Source organism: Lycorma delicatula, chromosome 4 (genome assembly GCF_047948215.1).
Source record: "Lycorma delicatula isolate Av1 chromosome 4, ASM4794821v1, whole genome shotgun sequence".
Taxonomy (NCBI): Eukaryota; Metazoa; Arthropoda; class Insecta; order Hemiptera; family Fulgoridae; genus Lycorma; species Lycorma delicatula.
The window spans coordinates 71856383-71884028 of NC_134458.1; the positions used below are offsets into that span (position 1 = coordinate 71856383).

General features: G+C 31.6%; 1 protein-coding gene across 4 annotated transcripts in view; it reads right to left on the bottom strand.

Annotated features, from left to right (window-relative positions):
* Positions 1-230: 230 nt before the first annotated feature.
* LOC142323544 (uncharacterized) overlaps positions 231-27646 on the bottom strand; it is a 134736-nt gene continuing 107320 nt past the window's right edge. For 3 of the 4 annotated variants that reach the window (XM_075363319.1, XM_075363318.1, XM_075363320.1), the window contains exons 3-4: positions 6541-6596; positions 231-1437 (exon numbers count right to left, since the gene is read on the bottom strand). In XM_075363319.1, the coding sequence (XP_075219434.1) occupies positions 1195-1437; positions 6541-6596 (299 nt within the window). In that variant the 3' untranslated portion in view covers positions 231-1194. Of the gene's footprint in view, positions 1438-6540; positions 6597-14540; positions 14701-27646 lie in introns of those variants that run through there. The other variant, XM_075363321.1, reaches the window with a different exon arrangement.

Below are 27646 nucleotides of genomic sequence, written 5' to 3' on the forward strand. Positions count from 1 at the left end.
GACAGATCAAATTTCATTTTGTCTAGACTGTACAGATTCCATACTGATTTGCAAACAGTATTTTTTCATGAGTCAGGTAGGGCAAATGATGGAGTCTAAAAATTCAGTATTTACCATGTGAAAAAGGTTTTGTTCAGCTACTTAACAGTACATATTTAATCAATTTGAAACAAAAAGCAACAAACAATTTTTTTCATAATAATTTATTTTATTTAATATTCTTTATTTTTTATGACTCATAAAATAAGTAAAACATTCCTGATTGTACATATGAATTTTAAATATTTATAAACAATTAACTTCATGCTTATTTTCAATGAAAATTAGTTTTAATAAAGTTTTTTAAGATGGATATTAACTACTTTACAGTAAAACTTCTCAAAACACCTATGCTTCCATTGGACACCTGTTCTTTAGTAAATTTTAATTTTTGTAGCACTTTGAAAATGTATAGAGCTAGGATTCCCTGCACAACAAAATGAACAAAAACTTTTATACTATCAGCAATTTTACACAATATTATTAACGCATAATTACAATATACATAAATTGTAAATGATATTTACAATATTATCTACAGTTTTTAATAATATTTTGAATGGTGATTGCAATGAAGTTGAATTTATTATTAGAGTATAACTTCATTCTTGTTCCGAAAGTATATTTTAAATTAGATAAATCTTACTTGTAAACAAACCTTATGATTATATATCCGTGAAACTGTGCGACTGCACATTTGACACTTGGTAAATCTGACTTCAGGTTTATAAATGAATTTCGACTTAATTGATCTGCTGAGTTTTTATTTAAATAAGTGAGGTGTCCAAGATACAGAGGTCTATAAGTTGAGAGATTTCACTGTAATTTTTGTATACATAAATTGTAAAAGAAAACCGAGCTAAATTTTTTTTACTTTTCTGTTATCGATCATATTTTATTAATTTTTTAATGAATGTGAGCATTCAAAGTCATAATAAATATGAACATTTATCTAGTGAGCTATTCTTTTTAAAATAATTAACTTATTACATTCAGTTATATTGTAGAATATTCTACAATATTTTCTTTCTTTTTTTTTTTGTATCAGACCAGCTGTATTTTTAAATATTTGTTACTCATCTATTGTCTTCATTTCAGAATATCCTGAAATAAACTTTCTATTGTATTGTTATTACTGTTATGTATTTTTTATTACTAATAATCATAATATGAATAATCATCATCTTCACTATTTCTGTCACCAAAAATTCCATAGTCGTCTTCTACCCCAGGAGGTACAAGCGCACCATTTGCAAATTCTGATATGTTTTCACTAAATCCCATCATTGTTGCCACACCATATATTAAACGTAATACTAAAAGTCTCACAAAATTGAAAACATTTGTTTCACGTGTTTGTTTTTGTGGGGGTTTAAATGGACCGCATTGGCACATTTCCTGAAATAAAAGATTTAAATTAGTTTTATTTATATTTTTTCTTTTATCAGACCATAATTATTTACATTTTTATAGTTTGTATTAAATCACACTATTAACAAATAATTTTTTAAGTTACTAACCTGAAGGCTGGTTTGTCACTTACCATTGCTATCATCAGCTGTTATAGAATACTGAAGGAATTTTGGCGAAGCATATTAAACATACTGGTTTGATCTTTTTTATTTCTTCAGAAACATGCATTGCTGGTTTCTGTTGAAGTTTCAACACAAACTGGAAACTGGTGCGTGTAAAATATTTAATATTTTTTCATTATGTACTTACTAATAATTATTAGTTAGCAGCTGAGGAAACTAATAAAAAAAAATATGCGATTTAAATATTGCCTTACCAAAGCTTCTTTCACATTCTCTTTGACAAAGGTATATCAATAGTTGTGATAAACTAATTTGATACAATTCTGTACATATATTCTTATTAGTAAAATGTACTTATACACATATTTCCCAGTTATAATGTATCATTTAATTATTTAGTGCCTGATTACAATTTTTGATACTGTCTGCTAAAGTATGAAAATTTTAATCTTGGTGTGTATGCATATATGATATCAAAAACCACAAATATGATCTAGAAAATTCTCTTCATGATAGTTACAATCTGATAATGTACGTTAATTTGTTAGGAAAAATGTTAATAGTTGTAGATGGCCTGGTATGAAATACAGGTTATTCCTGAAAGTGGCATATCCATTCATATTCAGGATTACTAGGGAAAATGAACAGTGAAGCTGTTGCTGTTACCTTCTTCACCTTGCTGAATATACGGTCGCATATCACCTACCAAGCGGTGCTGAAATTAACATGATTTTCAGCCTTATAAGTGAGGCCTTCATTCTGTTCATCACTGGAACTAGGTTTGTGATGAATATAATTTACTCAGAAAAAAAGCACCTCAGGTATTCATGATCACACCCATGACGCTTGAAGAGATAATGCGATAAACAAATTAATTTGCTCTTTCATTTCGTGTAACTACACTTGTCTCTTTTCTAGTGGAAGAATTTGTGTAGATGATTTGCATATACAGCTTAGTTTTCAGAGTACAAGGAAGTATATGTAATTAGTACGGGTAAGTTAAGTTGCATGATGCTTGAAAACTGAATAAAGTCCTGTGAAATCAAGTATAATTCTGCTTGTGCAATATTCAGTATTGTTAGCTCCGACTCTTGTGTTGTGGATTTGATTAAAAGTATGAAAGAAATATTTGCTCTTTCATTTTAATCAATCCATTTTATTTTTTAAAAACTAAAGTGTTTTAAAAAACCTTTAGCTTTATTCTCAAAATGTTTTATATAGTATATAGCAGGGATGGCCAACAAGTCGACCGGTCGACCGCAAAGGCTTTAAAAGTAGCCCGCGAAGCCAAAGTTGAACAATTTGTTCTAACTTAAATAAATGATTGAAATTCTTAATTCTATAATTTAATCTTACAATAATAAATTATTTGTGAAACATACACATACTGTTTATATTTATCCTGATAAGATAAACAATGTAGTAATACTGAACGCGCTCTGTCGGCGCTAGTTGGTAGCTGTGTGGCCGTGTGTCTCAACTTGCTTTTTCTCTGTAGCGTACATAGACAGGGCGCATATCAGTATCAGTGTGTGTTAGAGAGTTAGATAGTAAAGTGACAACCAGTGAAGTGACAGTCAGTGATAGCGAACAGAAAATAGATAGTGACAGGTAAGTATGTTAGTTATTGTTTTAAATATTCCGTAATAATATCTTTAGTAGGTAAATTCTAAAATAATATTTAACCCTATTATTTTAGAATGAATAATCCAAGTACAAGCAGGAAAAAACGTATCATTATCACAGTGAATGGGAAGAAGATTATTTCTTTACTATGATGAAAGATAAATGTATCTGTTTTATTTGCAATGCAACAGTAGCTTTGTCTAAGAAAGAAATCGTTAAAAGACATTATCTAACAAATCATAAAAATTACGAAGAAGATTATCCACGTGGCACTGCGTTAAGAAAAACAAAAGTGCAACAACTGAAGGCACAAATAACTGCACAACAAAATAGTTTTTTAAAATACAATACAAATTCGAAGACAGCTACGATTGCTTCATTCAAAGTTGCTGAAACTTTGATTAAACACAACAAACCGTTTCAAGATGGGGAAATATGGAAAGAGGCATTCATTAAAGCTGGAGAAGAATTGTTTCAGAATTTTAAAAATAAATTTGAAATAATTACATTAATCAAAAATATGTCGTTATCGCGAAATACAGTTATGCGTAGAACAGAAGGAATGAGCCGAAATCTTGAAGACATTTTACATGAAAACATTAATAAATGCGTTGTATTATCACTGCAGTTTGACGAATCTACGGACTATATCGGTATTGCACAATTATGTGTTTTTATTCGAATGGTTTTTGATGATATGTTGGTTACAGAAGAATTATTAACTATTATTCCAATGCATGATCGCACAAGAGGTCAAGATATCTTTGATTCATTTAAAAATTATATTGCACGAACAAATTTTCCAATCTGCAAGTTGGTATCAATAACCACTGACGGGGCTCCAGCAATGATTGGCAACAAAAGTGGCTTCGTTGCTTTGTGTAAAGGTGATCATGACATTCCAAATTTTATTGACTATCATTGTATTATACATACTCAAATATTATGTTCAAAAGTGTTAAAATTCAATCATGTTATGGATGTTGCGTTTAAAATTGTAAATTCCATAAGATCTAAAAGTTTGTCACGTTGTCAGTTTCGCGCTTTGCTGAATGAATGCGGTAAACAACACAATGAACTGTTACTTCATACTGATGTAAGATGGTTAAGTCATGCTACATTTTTAGCAAGATTTAGAGAACTTCTGCCACAAATAACGTCATATTTACAATCTAAAGGTGATTCATATCCGCAATTAAATGATCAAGAATGGCTTCTCGATCTTGCTTTTTTCTGTGATGTTACTGAAAAATTAAACCAATTAAATCAGCAACTACAGGGTAAAGGTAAAACAATAATACATATGATTAGCATTTTGAAGTCATTTAAGGAAAAATTAAATATGCTTGCAATGCAACTAAAGCGTCGTGATTTAAAACACTATCAAAATCTGGCAGATGAATCTAAAAATAACAAGACTGTTGCTTACGACAAATATGCTGATGTTATTGGAATGCTTCTAAATGAATTTGATAGAAGATTTCTCAAACTAAGTGAACTTGAAGATATTGCCTGTCTTTTATCTTACCCATTTAATGACATCGACGTTGAAAGTCTTGCACAGAAACTTCACAATTTTCTTAATACTACAAATATAGCAGAATTAGAAAAAGAAATACTAAATATTAAATGCGATATAAATCTAAAATCAATGGTTTCAGATAGCAATTTTTGGAAACTAATAAGCAAAGATAAATATCCAAATATTTGAACAATTGTTGCTCGTTTCAATGCCTTCTTTGGCTCCACATATTTATGTGAATCCGCATTTTCTTATATGAATGCGATCAAAACAAAACAGTGATCGCAAATAACGGATCTACATTTAGAGTCATGCTTAAGAATTGCTTTAAGTTCATATGAGCCAAATTTTGAGAAACTTGCTGCTCTTATGCAATGCCAAGTTTCATCCAAATAAAAATTGTATGCTTAAAATTTGTTTTGTTCGTATTTATTTCTTGACATTGTTTTTTTTTTAAATTTTAATTAATATTGTTGGAATTCATAAAATAAAAAATATGTTTTGTTCGTATTTATTTCTTAACATTGTATTTTTTTAAATTTTAATAAATATTGTTTGAATTCATAAAATAAAAAATATATCGTAGGCTTAGATTGCAAACCTGCTAACTCATATTCAGCATATTTTGCACAACTTTCTTAAAATGCATAAATTTTTTGCCTGTCACGTGATTTCAATTAAATAGGTGCATAATAGCGGTGTTTTATAGCCAATGTAAGTGTTTTTCTCTTTCTAATAGTGTGAAAATGTAATTTTTGACCAAAAGTGGAAGTTTGCAATTTAAATCGGCGATATAATGACTTCTTTAATTATCTTCTAAAATTTTTAAATTATTTGCCCATATCCATAGTCGACCGCAGACTATATTTTATGGAAAAAGTAGCCCCTAAAAGCTAAATGTTTGGCCACACCTGGTATATAGTATCTAAATACGTTTATTCTAGGCGGGCATTTCACAGTTATTTATAACTACAGGCTTGACAGAAGTATACTATAAATATAATTAAAAAATAATTTATAGTATAAATACATTAAAAAACTGCTTTATTTTTATTTCCACTATCAGTTTAAAAATCTGTGCAACGTGTGTGACATGTTGCAGCTAAATAAAAGCCAGTACAGATAACATAAAGGAAGAAATTAATGTTTTTGTTTTTCTTTATGATGAATAATACAACTGTATATGCTTAAGAGAAATTAGGGAAGATGAATGGTCAAAATCTTTTATTTTTGACTTGCTGACAAAATTGTCTTTCTTACTCCGTGTTTGTTATTATTATTTTATATGAGTTTCAAAAAAAAGTCTTATTTTGGATTTTCATTCATAAAAACTCAACATTCTTGCTTAAGGCATTGGAAATTAAATATAAAATTTTCTTTTCTCATTAAATATTTAATAATGATAATGCGTGTAGTTTGATAGTATGTAACTTAATCCACATATTCCTTTGAAAAAAAGTTTAATTATTTTTCACCATCATATATATATATATATATATATGTGTACATTGTTCATAATAATATATTATGAACTTTGTTCGCAACATTGTTCATAATAATATATATATATTTATTTATTTACATTATTTGGTAAGCATCAGGTTCAACTTGCTCATTAATAATTTGGTACACCACATTAATTTTTTTGCAGCATGCATCAACTAATTACTCTGTTTATTAACTAGGGTAATATATAGACAAACGCATTTTTTCAACTACCATTTTCCTCATTAAATTACATGATAGTACTCTGTCTAAGGTTTTAATAATAAACATAATTCTGTTTAAAACTGAGTATATGTTGATTAATTTACTTACAAAAAACATCAAAAACGTAAAACATAATACTGTAATGTCATAATATGCCATTGAACCTGAAATAAAAAAGTTAAAATTAAAATGTAGTAGACATTAGATAGCACTTAGCAGTTGTAACAAGCATAAAAATAAGTAAGGTTAAATGTAAGTGATTATGTACAAAGTGAAAATTTTACTTGTAAATGTGTATAAAGCCATTTCTATTTAAAATTTTACTGCTTATTTAATAGAACTATGATTTATGCTGCGATACACTTTTTCCAAGAAATTTCTGTTTTTCAGTTTTAGTTTTTATGCTATAAAGGAATTTTTACACACTAGTCCTGGTAAAGAGGGTAAAATGCATCTCCTTAAAACTAGATGGTTTCACATCTCAGTAAATTTAATTTTAAAAACAAGAGAACATACAGTAAGCATTAATGTGTATAGTCATTGAGCAGTTTGTTAATATACTGCTTTCTCTAGAATATACCAGTTAAAGATGGTTAGTGAAGTTTCTATTTAGTCGTGTAACTGTGTACTGTTGGTACATTTTTTCTAACAAATTTATTACTTGATTATTTACAAATGTGGTACAATCTGCTTATTGGAATATCAGTTTATCTAATTCTTTTTATATAAAATAACATTTTTTAGTAACAAACCGACACCATATAAAACAATTATAGAAACATTCCTAAATATTAGATAAAGAAATAACTTTTTTTGTTTATACTCGTAATTGAAGATTTTTTCCTTCTTTACTCTATTTATAATAATTCTGTGTTGAAATCGATCTTATAGGGTCACTGGTCACTGCCTTTATAAATAGTTTCACGAATGTGGATTTAGAGAATCGAGTCATAGAGTCAGGAAGAACCCGTTCATGCAGCTATCGTTTTAGAATGGATGCCAAATCGTGATTTTGTTAGTTATATCCAATTCGACAGAAATTTACGGGTATCTAAATAAGACGTAAAAAAACCAGTAGAGTTTGCAGCACAACTGAGAAAGGAGAACACTGTTCAGAGGAATCGAACGATCTACGTACCATTGACAAAACTGACAAGCGATTAGGAAACCTTTTGAAGCTAGAACGTGTAGACTTAAGAAGTTATTATGAACTCGGAGCATCAGTTAAGCGATTTATTTAATTCAGAAGAAAAAAGAATCTTGATTTCTTTACAGAAAGTAATTGGTACCCCTTATAAGTTCTCAGATAATTTAATAAAATTTATGTAAAAAGTAGTGTATAACCGAATTTCAGTTCAGTTAATTTTTTCATACATTTTCATTTACTTTCTCAAAAACAATTAGAACCGAATTCAGTGGCCGTTAAAAATTTTCCCAGCTACCTGACGAAGGTGGTATCAAAGGCAACAGAAGAGTAGCTGGACCATAGAAGTCCGCAAAGAAAGAATACATATTGGTGGACTGCGGAGGTGAGAAGGTGCTGTATTAGGGCCAGGAGACAGCTTCAGGGGACTAGGAGAAGGGGGTACGTGAGGACATCCTCTTGTGCAGAAAGGAGCTAGCTGAAAAAAGGAGCGCTTAGAAGAGTGGAATACTAGACAGTAAGAAGAGGAAGTGGAGAGAGCTCCTGGTGAGGTTGGAGGACGACATATGGGGTGACGCGTTTCAAATCGTAAGTGGTAGATTTCGTAGGGCATTACCCGTTCTTGTCGAGGAGGTTTTTAGGAACCAAATTGATGTTTTGTTCCGTAGAGGTGACCGGCCCATCTATAGAAAGATAGCTGCAGTGGATATCCCTGTATTCACAGTGGGCGAGCTGTGGCAGGGAGGCTGAAAGATAGAAAGAGTCCCGACCTTGACCGGGTTACTAACGAGGGTATGGCTGCAACGACCATACCGTCTGTTTGCCACCAGAATGGAAGGAGGCCAGGATGTTTCTTCTGAGGAAAGGTGCAGGAGAGGTAGGAGCGCCAGTTGGATACCGACCTCTTTGCCTGTTGAGTTGCCTAAGCAAACTCTTCGAGAGGCTGTTGGCGGAGCGTCTTCGAGATGAAATAGAATGGAAGGGAGGACTTGGTGAATGTCAATATGAATTCAGGTGAGGGCGGACAACTTAGGATGCTATAGCTAGGGTGTTGAGGGTTGTTGATGAGGCCGCAGCGGGTTCTTGGAGGAGAGGTGCATCCCGGCGGTGGTGATGTTGGATGTCAAGAATGCATTCAACTCACTGCCGTTCGTATACATCATGGATGAATTGATTCGGAGAGATATCAGCCTGTATCTGGTGCGAGTCCTTCAGGACTATTTTATTGGCAGGAGGATAGTTGGTCATGCAGAGGGTAAGGAAGTTACGACCAGTATAGAGCACGGTGTCCCGCAGGATTCGGTAATTGGAACGAACGTTTGGAACCTAGCATATGATGGCGTCCTCAGGTTGCGGTATCCTGAGGGGGTTTCGGTTACCGGTTTTGCCGATGACGTCTCCATGGTATTAGTCGCCAGAACAGAAGTGGAGATAATCAGCAAAGGTGAACGGGCCATTCTATTGTTCGACAGATGGTTGGCGAGCCACGGCCTTAGCCTCGCTGCAGAGAAAACGAAGCTGCTGGTGATTGCCAGGAGAAGGCGATTCGCCCTCATCAGGCTATAGATAAGGGGGGTCGTTATCGAGCTGTCCTAGTAAAGTGATTACCAATTTATCAGAATATTTTGCTTTTGAAATAGATTTCATTCTAAAATTGTTATTCTATTAAGCAGGTTTGTTGTACATAAGAAAGTAAATTACTTGGCATATTAAAAGAATGACTAGTAAGCGCGCACAATTACTTCTTGTTAGTGGCTCGATCATTCTTGATTTATATCGAAAATATTTATGAACTTTTTGGTACTGTCTGTTCACAACGGGGTTGTTATAACGTAATTTTTAAACTAATACTGTTGGTTGTTTTTGATGAACGGCTTACACACACAACTTAATTTAAAATATTTATCATTTTATTTAAATATATATTTTTCGTTTATTTAATTAAATTATTCTAACTAGCGCACGCGCGCATACTGTATTTAATTCGCGCGGGTGTGGCGGTACTAGCGGCGACGGTCGGCACTAACTAAACTAATATATTTTCACAACTTACAGATAGAACAAATTTCGCTTGTCCGGTTGGCAGACTGGTGTACCCACGAGGCTTAACACACCAGGTACCGAGTCAACCTGGCGATCGAGTTCGATACCCAGCCAGCCCGAGTTACTTTTCTAATTTTAAATATAATTGATTTATCTATTTCTACCGCTCACCTGTGACGTCAAAACATAGCCGTCGACTACAACAGCTGTACGTCACTACTACCAACCTTTGAAATATTAACTAAATAAAATAAATAATTAATATTTAAAGTGTAAAAAATAGTTTGGTTGGCAACTTTATGGAATTCTAAATTTCCCGGTCCAAGACTATGAGGAAAAAAGGAAATTCCAAGATGGCGTACTGAGACACTGACGCTCCTTGTGGTAACAGAAGGTACTATTGACGCAATATGCCCACTTAGTCAATAGTTTAAAGCATTTTTGGGGTGGGGGTACGGGTTTTGCAAAAAAACCTTTTGCAAATATTGTCATTTTTTAATTGTTAACAAATCTACCTAAGAAAAGTATGAGCTTAGTTAGGTGAAATCTTGAGATATTGAGAGTGTATTTGCAGCCTCACCCCCTTGACCTTTCAAATTGAAAATTTAACGGCATCAATGCCCCGTATATATATATATATATATATATATATATATATATATATATAGAAGTAATCTGACCAAATTTGGTCAAAATCTGTCCAGTAGTTCTGGAAATATAAGGTGATTTAGAGGCCAACACCAAATACACACACGTACATACGAACATTGACATCCGGTTTTTTTGGTTTCTTAGGTTCAAAACGTCGAGATCCGGTGAAAACCGCATATGCCCAAATTGTACCGATTACAATACTTTCCCTTCTAGAGCTAAAGCGCTATCTAGACGGAAAAGTAAAAACTAAAATTTTGCTCCTTTGAAACTTCATACAAAGCAGTTGTATTTCTGCTGTTGCAATATGCTTTTTTCAGCCTGCCTCTTGTTGTAATACTCTCCGAAACAGCCTGTTACTATTATGGAATCAAGCCATATGAGATTGTTATTAATATTATAAAGTATTTTATTTTCTCCACAAAGTATCACCGTAAAACCTACTTTACAGTACAGTTTTTACAAAGGAATTCATTAGTTTAGTTAAAACTATTGAACTTAGTGAAATTATTGAATTAGGTGTTGAAATTAGTGAATAAATTACACAAAATAATTTTTATCGTTTAGCGATTAAGAAGCTATTTTGTTAGCGTTTGTGTTTATAAATTTATCGTTGTTGGTTTAAAGACTGATAAGAATTACTTCTTTCAGTTTGCCTACTTCATTATTACATACCGATTTCCCAGAAATCGTTGTTTAAATTAGTTAATTATTTCCCAGAAAACCACGGATCAGAAGTATCCTAATCACAATATTTTTTTTATGGTACTGTTTGACCTTGTAGCATTTTATCTCTGTCTATTCTTTATCGATTCGTTTGTTTACCCACAATAAATAAATCTGAATCACTTTTAATTATAATTTTCATCATCATCCATAAAAAAAAAACGTATTACGCCAAGCGTAATACGTTATTACACCAAGAGCTATTACTCACATACGTTATTACACACAAGAGTTATTAAGTTATTACTTAACAATCCAGCGTTAAGAGGTTATAAAGAAATTTCTTCAAAGTGTTTATGTAAACGATGTAATTTTTCATTAAAAAATTTTTCCGGTTATTTAGACAGCAAAACTAATTATTTTCAGATACTAGATGTAACGGTTCCACCACCGAAGGAACTAACATGTTTGATTGAAGAACCCCCTCCTTTTTCGAAGTCGTTCGAAAATGTTGTAACATATTTCTTCCTATCGCTTGTTTTTTAATTATTGTATTTCTTACGTATTTTATTAAAACTACGTAAGCGAGACAAAATTTTTCAGTTAAAAATTTGTCGGTAATTTTTTAATATTTAGTTAACGATAATCGGTCAGTTTATTAAAACCGACAAACTTAGATCGACTTTACGCATCCGCTTTCAAAAAAATCTCGCAACATTCCCTGTTTTCAAAAGTGAGTTTTTTATGCTTGTTCGATTTAAGTCTTTACGAACACAAATGTATAAAGCGTTGTCTGTATAAGTCTTCTATCGATCTACAGTGTGCCATAAGTTTCCATACGTAGAAAAATAAAGATTTTTTTTTACGAATACGAAAAATAAACATTTTTATTTATATAATACGCTCTTCGTAACTACCATCGTTTTGAAAACGCATTTGGATGCGTGTCCTCCACTCCTGAAGAACACGTAACCCCATAAGTTTTCATATGTAGGAAAAATATACATTTTTTTTTTTATGAAAGTCACGGTGTAACAGGGAAAGATACAAAACGTGCATCATCTGAAGAAACATCGCTAACGCTTGGAGTTATGCTTGTAATGTTATTGGTGATACGTTCCTCGAGATAATTTATGTCTTGCATCTTTTCCTGATACGCAGGCCTTCGTAAAACGTGTTTATTTTTCCTACGAATGGAAACTTATGGGACACTATATTTAAAATATGTTTTTAACAGTTTCCAATTTTTTTTTCAATTCCGTCAACCAGAAAGTAAGACAACCGTGTTTTAACAACGGTAATAACGCCTTTTTACAACGCCAAGCGAACACTTACGAATTGACAGAGACGATTTTAATATTATCGTTCTATAACCTTATTTTCGTTATTATTGCATTTACCTAACGGTAAATTATATTTATAAAAAGAACTAAAAATATTCAGAACTTTTTGTTTTATTAATAATCAATTAATTGTTTTTATTAACATTATTATTAATGTTTATTTTATGAAGTATAGTTTTATTGAAACATCCGATAAATTTTTTTAATTTAAGAATGAAAAATCATAGCGTTAATGATCTAAAAATAGTCATCTACCGTTTAACTTTTGGTTAAAAATTATTGTTAATTATTATTATTGAGATATAAAAGGAAGTTGTTTAAATTGTCCCGATTATCTGGGGCTTTCCGTGCAGAAAATAGATCGATCGTTTGACTATATGTAACTCCGGTAACCTGGAATTCAGGCAATTTCATATTTATCTGTTAAACTGCGTATATGTAACGTGTAGACTAAGAAATAAAATCTTTAATGTTATACCAGAATTAATATTTACAAAAAATAACTTCTACGATTTACCGGATTCGCATATATTTTTCTAATGTCGCGAAAAATTTAAATATGATTATTTTACTTGCACACTAACTAATAGTACCGCTACTTGTGTTGCGGAATTCTTAAAAATCTTTCTCGTCCAACGGATTCAGATACATTTTTTTTTTACAATCTCAGGGATTTTTTTTGCAATGACAAAAATTAAAATCAAATAATGAACCGGTGGGTTACAATGACGTAGTAAATGTGTGTACAGGAAATAAAAGCGGTTAAATGTTAATAGCATACTGTGTACAAAAAAAATAAATATCTGCTTACAATGTTAAATATCTGCTACTTTATGTTCCAGCGGGCAGAAAACAGTTTTGGTAGATATATATGCACACACACACCCACACAACATTTATGCTAATTATAGCATATATATATTAAATAATTAATATATGTTACTATTTTATTGAATATAAAACTGCAGTTGCTTTAATTATAATTATTTATGCGTAATGCGTTCGGATAGGTCCACCTTTAAATTAATCCTCTGGAAATTAAAGACCTTTTGGCCTTCCTTTCTGATATATCTTTAATTTCAGAAAATTTTACTTATATAGTTTCCAGATTTTCAAAATTAAAGTATAGTCCGTTGTAAAAAAAAACAACCAAGACTTTACTGCTGTTTAATGTTTAATATATATATATATATATATATACCCAGAACAACAGTAACCGTAAAAGTATTTGATTTTATGCTTACGACTGTAACTTAGTTCCTATGTTGAATTTCGCTTACAAAGATAGTCGATAACAATTAATATATTCTGAATGCATAATTACAGATATGCACTATATTACTACAATGAGGAGAGTTCCGTTTAAGAAAAATCCTTTATGCGATCACCGTAAGTTGTAATTATTTAATAAATTGCTATTAAAAAAACTGGTTTCGGGTGACTAGAATTTTCCTCGTATACTTTACAGAAAATATTTATTTATGTCTGTGTGCGTAAATGTAGCCGAACGATAATTTGTTTTTCAGCAAGACAAAAATTTTGAAATCTCTTGAAAATTATATTAACAGTTATCAAACTAGTCTCTAACTGAAATAGTATTCGCTTTTTATCCGTATTTAATATATAATATAAACACATATTCTCACACACACATATACATATACATATATATTATTATATTCTTTTTTCATTCCTATTTATTATTAATAATAGTGTTATATCTGTTCTCTGCCTCTTATTATACAATTTACAAAAGTAATGTATCAAAGAAACTCGTAATTAAGTGATGTTGGAAATTCGAAGCCTAAATTTTAAACAATTTATATAAAGTGAAAAAAGAAAAACGCTTAACCAAAATTAAATGAACCTATTATTACTCTTCTTATAATCCAATTAAAAAATGTTTACGTATAAATGTTGGACTTTACATATCCGAATCGCTAGTTTTATGAAAATTAGCCGTTATATTAAAGACGAATAAAATTACATCTATTGTAATACCTTCCTATTTTTTGGTTTGTCTCTATTGCATTATTACTTTATTTATAATCTCTACGACTAAACCTATCGTTTCTAGAAAATCGGTTAGTTTCTCTTTGATTTCCGTACAAATTAATGGATGTAGAGTTAATTTGTTTAAAATTTTACGCATATAAAACTTTAATTTACTTTTATCTATAAATTTATTTAAATAATTTGACAGATATTAAAATCGCTATAATTATTTTAAAAAGTTGACATTTAAGAATCGTTTTACGTACCGTTTTATCCTTAATTTAGCGTAGATGTTTCGCGACGGACTGAAAACGTTAGCCTGCGTCCTTGGGGCACGGTCGGTTCTGAGAGTGCGGTAGGACTTCCACCGTTGTGTACGAGTGACGCTTCACCGCGTCATCGGCAACCTGACCGCCGGATAACGGAACCTCACATGTCTTTACATACCATACCATTATAATGCTGTATACTATTGCGTTTTGTATTACCGGTGTTTGACGTGCTGGCTGCCATATGAATGAACCGTGAACCACTAATCTAAATAATATAATTGTTAATCATCCTAATACGTATAATACTTTGTGTTTGAATCTATATTTAGAAAGTAACACGCACGAAATAAACACGATGGAATAAATTAAATTCTCTACTTAAAATATTTATTAGGTTAACGTTGCAACAGGCAGATTATTTAAAACGAGTAGCTCAAATTACCTGAAAAAGGAAATGTATTAATGAATTAAATCTAGCAAGATTTAGTCAAAAAAGTCTTTGCGTAGACGAAGTTTGTAATCTTTTATACTTCGAGTTAGTGTCCGTGTTTAAGACGACAAATTTCTAACGGTGATGTGAATCGTTGTAGAATTTTTCCTTGAATCTAGATAAAAGGAAATTTTTTAGGGAGAATCTTTCAAACTATTACCCTGTCGTATTGAACAATAAGATTCTATAGCTTTCATTCTTTTCAATTTTTTCCGATATTTTCTTTTCTGTCGATTTTTAAATAAAAAGATATTTCTTAATTATTCGGCAAAAGATAATGGTACTTGCATTTTTTTTTAATTATTGTTTAAAAATTGTAATTAAACGGACAAATAAAGTAATAATCGACAAATAAGTAAATCGTTTTGTTAAAACGATGAAATGCGTAGATGTTTATGATTCGACAGAAGTTTCAGATATTTTTCTGGTTGTAGAATAAAGATTTTTGAAAGTATTTTTACAGTTCCCTTTCAGATTAATACGAAATGAAAGGAGGAATTTGGTAACGGTGTAACTCTATTGTATTTTTTCGGCACGCCTTTTATTGTCAAGATCAAATACGTATTCTTGAAGTCATGAAAAAATAGTTTTCAGATAATCCAAAACCTTCTACGTAGAGTTCGCGCACGTCCGTGTGTGTATACGCACACTCGCATTTTTTTTATGGACTTTTATTGTAAGATGGAAATTTTCACGTGGAATCCCCTAATTGTTATTCTTAAAATTACAGGCGGTAATATAAAAATACTTAAACTTGAAAAAATGACATTTTCTGCAATAAATTTTGTATATTCTACGACAATAAATGTTTTTGAAGCAGTATCAGAACGGCACGAACAGTTATTTTTACAGTTAAAGTTTTGAAATTTATAATTTTAAGAAATATTTCAAAATTATTTTTTTAGTAATTTCTTTTTTTAATAATTGGTTGTGATATAAATATATGAAAAATATATTCTTCGTGACAATAAACATATTAAAAATTTTTGGAACCGTTTTTGAGAAATTAAATTTTAATATGTTTTGCAAACTAATGTTTGTACCTATCGTATAAAAGTGGTAGTTTTTGTATTTTCCTTTCAAGTTTGTTTTGAGCAACCGCTTTGTAGAAATTCTTTATTATTATTATTTAGGTATTTATTGTCTTCTGTAACTACAGGTTGGCGCCTGTTTACAGCTGCCAATCTCCTCGTTTATTCATTATGAACAATTTTGTAGCAAGTGAAAAATGCCAGCACTGAACACCGACCGGGATTTGAATCCAGAACTTTCCGGCCGAAAGCCACACGTTACCACTCCGCTACGGAGATCGGTAATGAAAATATATTATTATACTGTAATATAATATTTCGTAATTTTTGTGGAATATAAGGAAATATTCCATTTAATTGGTTAATTTTTTTTTTTTAATCTGTCTTCATAAAGGTTTTACAAAGCAATTAAGTCATGCAGCGGATCGATATTAGGATCATGACAAATATTATTGAAGTTTAAAAAAAATATGATTTCGTTTTTAAGCGAGATGAATAACAGGCGTTTTCGGATAATAGGTTGACCTCTCCGGGCGGAGTGTCTGCTGTACCCTTACATAAAAATCTGTACGGGCTATTGAGCGCTAAATTTCCTTAATCCTGTGGTGCAAGATACCGTTCATTTTAATAGCGATAATCCGGAAAAAGTTATGTCGCCTAGATGCGATGTCCACTGACTCTTTGAAAACGTGGTTATGAAAAAAAAATTGTTTTTTCAATCGTAAAAAACTGTTTCCTCGAACAATAAAATTCCGGTTAGTTTCGATTACATTTCCAAATAATTAATCTTGGTGTACGAGTATATTGAAAACTAGTATTCTCTGATTGTTAAATATTTATAAGGATGAATCTCGATGCGAAAACTATTGAGTACTATTTCAGAGACAAAAAAAAAAACAAAGTATTCGAGTTCTTTAGAAAAATTAATCGTCGACAGTCGTTTGTATTCAACAATAACTTTAAGTTACCGTTCTTGTTTCTATTGTTGAATGAAATGTTTATTAGCGTTTGGAATACGAAAACTTTAATGTTTATATACTACAATTTTTTAAATATGGTGAAAAGTGATTCTAATAGTTTTAAATATTTTGTTAGTGACAAAGTCAGTTTAAAGTGTTCGATTTGCGATCAATCATTTTACTATAAGTGTACTAAGTTTTCGGAAGCAGATTTAATTAAAATTATCAAAGTAACACGAAATAGTCGGAAGTGTTTAACCTACAAAATCGAGAATAATTCAAAACTATAAACAAAAATGAGTCGATCGCTAGAAAATTTTAAGGAATAAATTTTTTTATCTTCAGTCATTTGACTGGTTTGATGCAGCTCTCCAAGATTCCCTATCTAGTGCTAGTTGTTTAATTTCAAAATACCCCCTACATCCTACAACCTCCAATAATTTGTTTTACATATTCCAAACGTTGCCTGCCTGCACAATTTTTTCCTTCTACCTGTCCCTCCAATATTAAAGCGACTATTTTAGGATGCCTTAAAATGTGGCCTATAAGTCTGTCTCTTCTTTTAGCTATATTTTCCCAAATGCTTCTTTCTTCATCAATTTGCCACAACCCCTCTTCATTTGTCACTTCGTCAACCCACCTGATTTTTAAAATTTTCCTATAGGACTAAATTTCAAAAGCTTCTAATTTTTTCTTTTCAGGTACTCCGATCGTCCAAGTTTCACTTCCATATAAGGCTACGCTCCAAACATATACTTTCAAAAATGCTTTCCTGATGTTTAAATTAATTTTTTATGTAAGCAAGTTATATTTCTGACTGAAAGTTTGTCTTGCCTGTGCTATTCGGCATTTTATATCGTTCCTGCTTTGTCCATCTTTAATAGCTCTACTTCCCAAACAAAATTCTTCTACCTCCACAGTCTTTTCTCGTCCTATTTTTATATTCAGTGGTCCATCTACTTTATTTCTACTACATTTCATTACTTTCGTTTTTTTCTTGTTTATTTTTATGTGGTAGTTCTAGCGAAGGACTTGATACATGGCATTCATTGTTTCTTCTAAATTTTTTTACTCTCTGGTGGTATTTCTGTATCATCAACAAATCGTCGCATCTTTATCTTTTCGCCCTGTACTTTTACACCGGATCTAAATTGTTCTTTAACACCATTAACTGCGAGTTCTATGTAAAGAATAGTTTTAGCGTAGTTTTTACAAGGAATAAATCGATTAATTAAATTAAAAAAATAACGGGATTTAATTTTAAATGATGCTCCATCATTGTGATAAAAATGTTCATTTGTAATTTTCCCAGATTGATTACAGATAGATAATTAATTAAATATTTATTATTTTTTCTTAATTTATTATTCAATTTTACTTTTTTTTTAACAATTTTATTTGTATACGCGTAAAGAACTTACATTATGCTCTTCATTATTAAACGATTGATTAGACTGGTAAACATATATTATGATTTTTCGATATTGTCTGCATTCAGTAACAATGCCATAATAATGAAAACGATTATAAAAATTAAAAACACGACTGCCAAAAAATAAGAATAAAAAATGTAAATAAATTGAACTAAAAAAAACGATAATAAATCGAAATAAAAAAAAAGTAAACAAGGTATGAAAATAAAGAACTAAATGTGGTTATGCAGTATTTAATTAAATAAAATAATGGGTGACCAGCCAACTTTCAGACAGTTTTAATTTGTTTAAATATACTTTTCATGTTATAGAAATAGTAGATATTTAAGGTTGTCTAATGATTAAGTTCTCACCAGGCCTTACATCGATAAGAAAATTTTTTCCTTCAACAAAAATATTTAAATGCAGTCGGGGGCTGTAAATAGTAATATTCCTATATTAAAGAGCCCCCGACTGCAATTAAACATTTTCGTTGAAGGATAACATTTTCTTATCGATGTAAGAATTGATGAGAACTTAATCATTATAGAACCTAATTGCCCTGATATTTCTACAACATAAAAAATATATTTAAACAAATTAAAACTGTCTGAAAGTTGATTGGTCACCCATTGTTTTATTAAATTTAATACTGCATAACGGCGTTTATTCCTTTGTTTCTATACCTTGTTTTCTTTTCTTATTTCAATTTATTTGTTTTTTTTTTTTTTTTGGCAGTCGTGTTTAATATTTATGATTGTTTTTATTATTTAATACGTTTTAGTGATCAAAGTTGAACACAAATAAGTTTTAAGATAAAATAAAGAAAAAGCAAGTTAGATAATTAAAATTTTTATTAAAAAAATTAAAGGGAACTTATAAATAAAGTAATTTATCATGATTTTGCTTTCAGTTAGGTATTACGTCAAAGAATTAACAAATTTTTCCAAAGTTATCAAGCTATCAACTTTTTTTTCTTTTTCTGTTAAGCCTCCGGAACCTCCGTAAGGTATTACTTCAGAGGATGAATGAGGATAAGATGTATAAATGTAAATGAAGTGTAGTGTTGTAGAGTCTCAGGTCGACCATTCCTGAAATTTGTGGTTAATTGAAAACCCTACCACCCAAGAACACCGGTATCCACGATCTAGTATTCAAATTGGTATAAAAGAAACTGCCTTTACTAGGATTTAAACCTTAGAACTCTCGATTGCGAAATCAGCTGATTTGCGATGACGAGTTCACCACTAGATCAATCCGGTGGGTTAAGCTGTCGCAACTTAAAAGCGTAATTAATGTTTACTCTTTTTTCAAACACTATATTAAACCGTTTTGGTATTTCGATCGGTATTTTATATTTATATGTTAATAGTTTTCTACAAATTATTTGTTTTTTTTTCGTTGGAATTTTATCAGTATTAAAGTTGCGGGATGCAGCTGAATTCGATTCATTAATACAGATTTGTTATTATTTTTATTTATGGAATCCGTTTCACTTTTGATTTTATGAAAACAATTCCTTTCACATTGTCGTGGTATCAGCTAATTAATTCTACTTTTTTGGATTTCCCATAGCTTTATTTAATATTAATTTCCTAAATAAAAATCTAACCAAATAATGCCTTATAATATTAAAATTCCATACTGAATTACGTATAATGATAGCGCACGAGCTAAATATGTTAGTTTTTATTTTACCCTGATCTTATTCGTTTTATAAGATTTTAATATTAAATATTCTAGTTACTCGGCCGGAAAATACAAGTAAAGTGAACCCAATTTTTATTAATAAGCGGCTGTCCGGCTTTATTAGGGAGAAACAAATGTATTTTGTTTTAGAAAAATGTTATATAAGGATATAGTATTTTCATTAAGCTACTACTTACCACAGGTTTTACCCTATCCTGTATACTTACTATAAATACCTATAAATAATATGTGATAATGGCATTATCTGAAAATTATAAAAAATTGTAATTATATTTATATATTAGTGCTCGGTAAACGATATCGTCGGGTGCTACTAGACGAAGCATCAGCCCACAAACCGAACTCAATGATCATAAGTGTTTTGCGATTCTCTCTTGTGGACAGGCCGATTCAATATAATTTTCGCGGTTTATAGCCCGCTTGATCTCCAGATCTTTTTGTTTTTAACTTTTATTTGTGGGGGTTTTTAAAATAATAGTTCATCAAATGACTTCCGTACACTTGATGAACTGAATATTAACATTCAAAAACTGCTTTTTCTGTATCATCTGTTATAGATACGCGTGTTCCGATATATATACGTGTATGAAAATTATGCAGTCCGATAAATTTTGTTTTCAACTCGTTTGAATGTCTCCTACTCGGATTACAACGACGTTTATGAAATGGAATAATAATCCGGTAATCTTTTCAGGAAAAATAAAGAATGAAGTACAATCTTGTAGAAGTGAATATAAAAACGTATCTGTTTAAAAAAGGACGTGTGTTTTTTCATTAAAAATTGCTGGCGTGCACGAGGTTGTTGACTGAATAAAAAATAAATAAATAATAAAACTTAGATATAAATTCAAATTCAGATATTTTTCTAACAGATTTGTTTTTTCATAAAACATGTTTACTGTTTATGTTAAAGGTTGATTTAGTATAGTTTTAAATGTATAATCAAGTGAAAGAATTACAGTACATAAATCAAGATTGTTTATGTAGGCAGGATTATTTGTTTTATCTATCGTGATGAATCACACAGTTTATTTGTCGACCTTTTGACTGGATCGTGTTGTATTCATTACCCTAGTTGTGACAATAAATTTGCGTTTTTCAGTTTTGATCTTAAGATCCTACAGCATCGGTTCCCAAACTTTATCTCGGTACCCTTACCGAATCCGGATTTTCCCTAGACGCCCTGCGTCAAATTCAAACTTTATCTTGTTCGGTTAGCTTATAGTGTTCAAGTAAACAAACTGCACGTACTAGAGTTCAGGCAGCCGATTCTCAACCATCTCCTGTAAATCCATGCATATAAAAGAAAATACGCGACGGTAATATTCATTAACCGTGCTCTATTATGTTTTAAATTGTTAGTTTTAAAAAAATTAAATAGGACATTTTGTTTGAGTTTTTTAAGAGTGATGAAATTATCAATTGGCCACCTACAGTAAGAGTTTTCTAATATCTTAGATCAAATTTCTATAATAATAAGCAAACAATAAATTCAATTTTGTTTTCGTCATCTGATTGCGAGAAATCGGTAGTCTTGTCAGTATTAAGAGATACAAGGAGAGCTCAATTTTGTTTTCTATTATATTATCCGATTCCCAATGATTTGGTTCAACAGTATCCGTTACATGTTTTAAACAATTTTTCCATTCCTGCTGGTCTGTTTTATCGACGGCTTTTAAGCGTAAATTTTTAACATCAGATATTTTAAAAGAAGTATTTCCTGACGTTACGTAACGTTTATGTACATTAAAATTACTTTTAATACGCGAAACCCTTTTTGCGATGAGTGGACCTCATCCTCTTAAAAAATCACTCCTTTTGAACTAACCCGCATTTTGATATCATTCTTTTTCCAAGATACGTTTGGGATTTTTTCCTTTTTACATGAGTAAAAACCGAATTATCTCCCAAAAGAGGTAGCACATAGCTTAACCATTTCTCAAAAGACTTGCCTTTCATCTCGTTGTGATAGTCTCCTGTAGATTTAGACTCAAAGATCCAGAGACCGTTGTCAAACCCGCTAATACTGCCGATATGCGTAATTATGAGACGCCTACCTTTAACCGATGGAGTCTTATTACCGGTTGATAAGCTGCACAGAAAGACTTCTTCTGACGAATTCACAACTTTATCTTTCAAAACGAAACTTTTCGTGTGGTCTTCGTTGACCCAAGTTTTATCCATATAATATATTTTACGTCCTTCTTGCCTCATTTTTTTTTTATTTCAGTGAGGTAATATCTTAGCCGTATAATGATATTCCTGTCAATTAAAGCACTTTCCCGGCCCCGTTTTTCGTATTTAAAATACAGAGTTTTTAAAAATTTATAAAAAGTTGTTCTTCGGAAATTTGGTAGTTCGTTATCACCACTTAAACCCGTAACACTTTGTCTGTTGTAGGTTATTAGTTTCAAAAATAAAATTCGTGCACTATTTTTTACGAATTGCGTTTTTATCGAAATCGTCACCTTTTTATTTAATTGACTTGCGGGGTTTTGTTTTCTTAGGATACCGTAATTCATTAGTAGGTGAATACTCGTGATCGGTTTGTACGCTGAAGCAGCACAATTTCCATTTATGTTAGCTGTTGTATTAACGAAATCCGGATCAACGCCGTTGGATTACTCTGTAATTCCCTTTTATAAGCATTTAAAATGAGGTATTTTTCCGTAAATGAGGGCTTTTTTCGCGGCCATTCCATATTCCATATTTGGAGGGGATATCAGTAATCGTGCACTATTATCAGCTGAATCGGTATTAGACATGGTATCAAAATAATGGTATAACTCAAGTCGTACAGACACAGATCTAGAAATACACTACATTCACGTTCCAATAAAATTAAAAAATTGCAGTATTTTAAATTTAAATAATAGAGTAAATAAATAGGTGACAGAAATACAAAAATTGAAATTGTTTTCTGCTGTTTCAATCTGTAGCCGTCTTCTGCTCTTTCTGGGCCGAATTATTTCTCATAATTGTGCGATCTTCTTTTAAGATGTTTTTTAGGTCGCCTTTTCTGTGGAACGTAAGGATTTCGCTGGTGTACAGAGCTGTAGGCTTAATTACCATGTTGTAGTGCCTGATTTTTTTATGTACAGACAAGCATTTTTGTTGTAGTTATTGTGGGTTTTTCCGTAGGCTCTCTTGAGTTTTTGTAGGCGAATATTTTGCACTGTTTTCTCTCCCCCTGTAGGTTCGAGGATCTTACCTAGGTATTGGAAGTATGAGATTCTTCCGAATCTTCCGTATTTTGTACTTAATACTTGGACGTCGAGTTTCGAGCAGGTGAACAGAGTTTTTTGGAAGAAAATTTGTAAGTTGACTTTTCCAGCACATTCCTTGAAGATTTCTATTTGTTTGATTGCCGAGATCCCACTGTCTACTATTATTGCTAGGTGGTCTGTGAAAGGTAGACATGACATTTTGATGTTAATTTAGACCGACCAAGTTGTATGGGTTTTCAGGAGTTTTGAATTTTAAATTTTTTTCTCATTGGATGATTTTGTCCATAAAATTTTTGAAGAGAAGCGGAGACTGGCCATCGACTTGTCGGACGCCGGTTTTTTTAATCAAAAAGGTATGGATATTTCGCCTATAAATTTCACTTATGAGGTAGTGTCAGCAGGTGTTCGTTTGATGAGATCATTTACACTCATACATATCATCCTCATTCATCCTCTGAAGAATTATCTAAACGGTAGTTACCGAGGCTAAACAGGAAAAAAGAGAGAGAGAGGGTTTTCGAGTCGAGTCCTTGTTCTTAGAGGATGAAAACTGTCGGTCAATCGAATAATGCGCCTTTCAAAAATCGACAAAAATTAAAATTATCGGGCTGTCTATAATTGCTTTGGTATTCCAAAATTGTTTTTAAGTTGAAAGTTTGTTCTGCGCAAGATCGAATGGCAGGAAATCAGCTTGGTATTCGCCAATTTTGTGTTCGAGATTTTCTTATTTCTTTGGAGAAGACAGGATGAGTTTGTTCGTAACTTGAAGAAGGGAATACCTCGATAGTTGTTCACGACTGTTATGTTTCACGTTTTGTGTAGCGGGTGGATGAGAGCTCATTTCCTGTTTTCGGGTACTTTTTCTGTCTGCCCAATTTCTGTGATGATTTGAGCGAGTCCTTTGAGGGAGTTTGTCCGAGATTTTTGTAGTTTAGCGATGATGTCATCTTTTCCGGATGATTATTGTTTTTGAGTCGGAGGATATGCCTGAATTTCCTCTTGTGTGGGTAGAGGAAATTCATGGTGGGTGTTGGTAAGGGTTTCTTTAGGAAATCTTGATAGGGGTTCTGGGCAGTTAAGGAGTTCGGAAAAATACCTTGCGAATTCCTTAGTTTTCTTGAATATTAGGTACGAGTTTTCCGTCTGATTTTCTGAAACGCAAAGTTTGAGAGGTGTACCCGCAGATTTTTCTTGCGAACGTCCTGTAGAAATCTCGCATGCGTGTTGTAATTGCGGAATCTTCGATGGAGCCCAATTGTTCCTTTAGGTATTTTATTTTGATCTGTCTGATAATTTTTGTCACTTATTTTCTAATTTCGTGGAAGTGCTGTTAATTTTTTGATGATTTTTTATTATTGTAATTTAAGAAAGCTTTTTTGCGGTCTTTCAACATATGCTTTTTCGCATTCCGAATCCCACCAGAGGTGTTTCGTGTTTTTTTTTTTTCACGGGGATTACTTCTTTGGTTTTTGTGTAATTTTGATGCGAAATCTTTCCCAGGTGTTCGCCAGTACTTTTCCCATTCTTCACCCAGATTACTTTCTCTGATCTTATTTGTGTCAAATTTCTGCAGATGTGTTTTTTTTATGTGTTATCTTGGGGGCAAATTTCACTTTAATATGTATTAAATAATGGTCCGACTCGACGTTCGCCCCTCTGCGGACTTGAATGTCATCGTGAACTTCTTTCTGTTGGTTATAGGAGATGGCTACATGGTCGATTTGGTGTTCGCCTGTTTGTTGTATAAGGGATCTCCAAGTCTTTTGTTTTCGTGGTTTTTTTTTCTCAGAGAGATTGACAAGATTTTTATGTTTTGTTGGCATAGTTCGATAAGTCTCGTACAGTTTTTGTTAGTAAATTTATAGGCGGGATATCTGCTTATAGTTTTCTGGTATTCACTTTCTTTACCGGCTTGTGCGTTGAAGTTGCCCTATAAACTTTTTCTGTCCTCTTTGGGGTTTATTCCCGTGACCTTCTCGATTTTGGCTCAGAATTTCTCGGTTTTTTGGGGACTTTTTTATATATGTTGGTGGGGACGTGAACGTAAATCAGGGTATACTTCTTATTGCCGCACTGTATGCGCATGATCATAAGACGCTTGTTTATGGGGGAGACTTCTTTAATCGAGTAGACTATATTTTTGTACATAATAAAGTCCAAACACAAACGTGGAGCGCCGTTGGCGACACGTTTTTCTGTTTTACTTTTAAAGATGCGGTAGTTTCCATAATCTGTCGTGTCTTCATAGGTGAATCGGGTTTCTTGTAGGACTAGTATCAGGATTTATTGCCGATCTAACTTGACACTAAATTGTGTAATTTTCTGTGTTTAATTAAGTTTCGATGTTGAAGTGCCAATGTGTGTGGGAGTTTTGGATGGGAGTTTCCCAGAGAACTCCGACTTTCTCTGTGTTCGTGATCGCCCGGTCCTTGAGAATCCGAGTCCCTGGTTGCCGCCTGTCAACGGGTGGATCGGTTACCACCTGGGATAATATTGTCTTTACTGCCAGATTGTAATTAACGGGTTTGTCCAATGTCTCCACTTCGTTGTTAGAAACAGCGATTATCGGTTCCTGGAGCAAAGACTGCAGCCCTCTCTCACATAGCGAGCAGATGCTGGCCAAAAAGCCGCCCAATGTGGGGGTTTAGGTCCGTCTGGATTTCGTTTTGTATTGGTCCGCAGGTGATATTTTATTTCCCACCTACTCTACATATCTGTAGACCATTGCCCAATCCGCCAGCTGGGGACGCGCCCGATGGGGTCAGAAAACCCCTAACGGGATTATAGTAATATATATATGAATATTAACTTAAATGTAATTTATTTAAGTTTATTTCCCTCTTGACTGTATAGAATTAAATATAATAAAAAGACATATTTTACTTTAAAACAATACCTTTATTAATTTCTTGGGTTAACTATACAAATTAACAAACCCAAAAAATTTATAAGTTTGTATAGTTCAGTGGTTAACTCAAGAAATTAAAGGTATTATTTTTAAGTAATATATATATATATATATATATATATGCATTTATGAATAAGTGTTTTAATTTTTTTTATGTTTTAATGAAAAAACTAAAACTTTTTTTAGGCACTTAAAAAAATGTGTTGGTAGAGTAAGGAGTGGAAAAATTAAGTTTTAATCCCAAAGCAAACGATTTTTAAATATTTCATTATATTTAGTGATTCTTACAAAAAATTAAGGTGATCTTTAAAAAAAGATTTTTTTATGGTTAACAAGTGTAGTACACGCATAAATACTATGCAATTTTATTTTGGGGCTCTGTAAACATCTCCACCAAAAATATTATTGTCGGTAGCCGATTTATGACCGTTTAATTTACGCAAATTTGAACCTTTATCTCATTTCATTTGACTTATAGTTAATATAACATTTGTTTAGTAAACTTCCTCCATAACTAAAATATTTTATCGTAATCCTTGTAAAGTTGGAGTTGAAAAATAACGATTTTGTAATTTATTTTTTTAACTTTAACGAATCTAATGACAAAATGCACAAAATCCTTATTTAATTCTAAAAATCTTTTTCGGTACTAAAATTAATTTTTTCAAAAGTAAAAACGAGTTTATTACCTTAATAGTAAATGACTTTATTTTTACCTAAAAAAAAGGAAAACAGATTAAAAAATTTTAATTTAGAAGAATGTAAAAATGAATTTACAATTAAATTCATTACTTAAACCGGTGAAGAACGTAAATCAACTTATCAATACTTATTAAACGATATTCTTGTTTGTCGGTATATTTGTGTTAAGCTCTTAAATTTTAGATAAGTTATTATTAAACAGAATCCTACATATAAAAACTTAATGAGTGTAATGTATTTAAGAGTACGGGAGGGATAGATTGTAAAAGTCTGATGATATCGGGATGTCCCATCGCTACCGGTTGAAACATGAGTTTTTTACTTTATTTTTCTTTATAAAAGTATTTCGCCAACATATTTACTGAATGGTCTTATAATTAAATTTACTCTTACACTAATAATATTATTTATATAATTAATGTTTCCACTTACCAACAGTTTTCAGTGTATGTATCCTAGCCCTTTCGGAGTCACTTCTCCATCATCAGGGACTTTATTGAAGTTGTTAATTTAATATTCATGTGTATAAATTCTCTATGTATAATTATAATTAAATTTAAGTTAAAATTGTTATGTCTATAATAGTGATCGTCAAATAATAAAATAATTTATACGTCAATAAGAATGTCCGCCAGATGTTTACGACTATTATACAATTTTA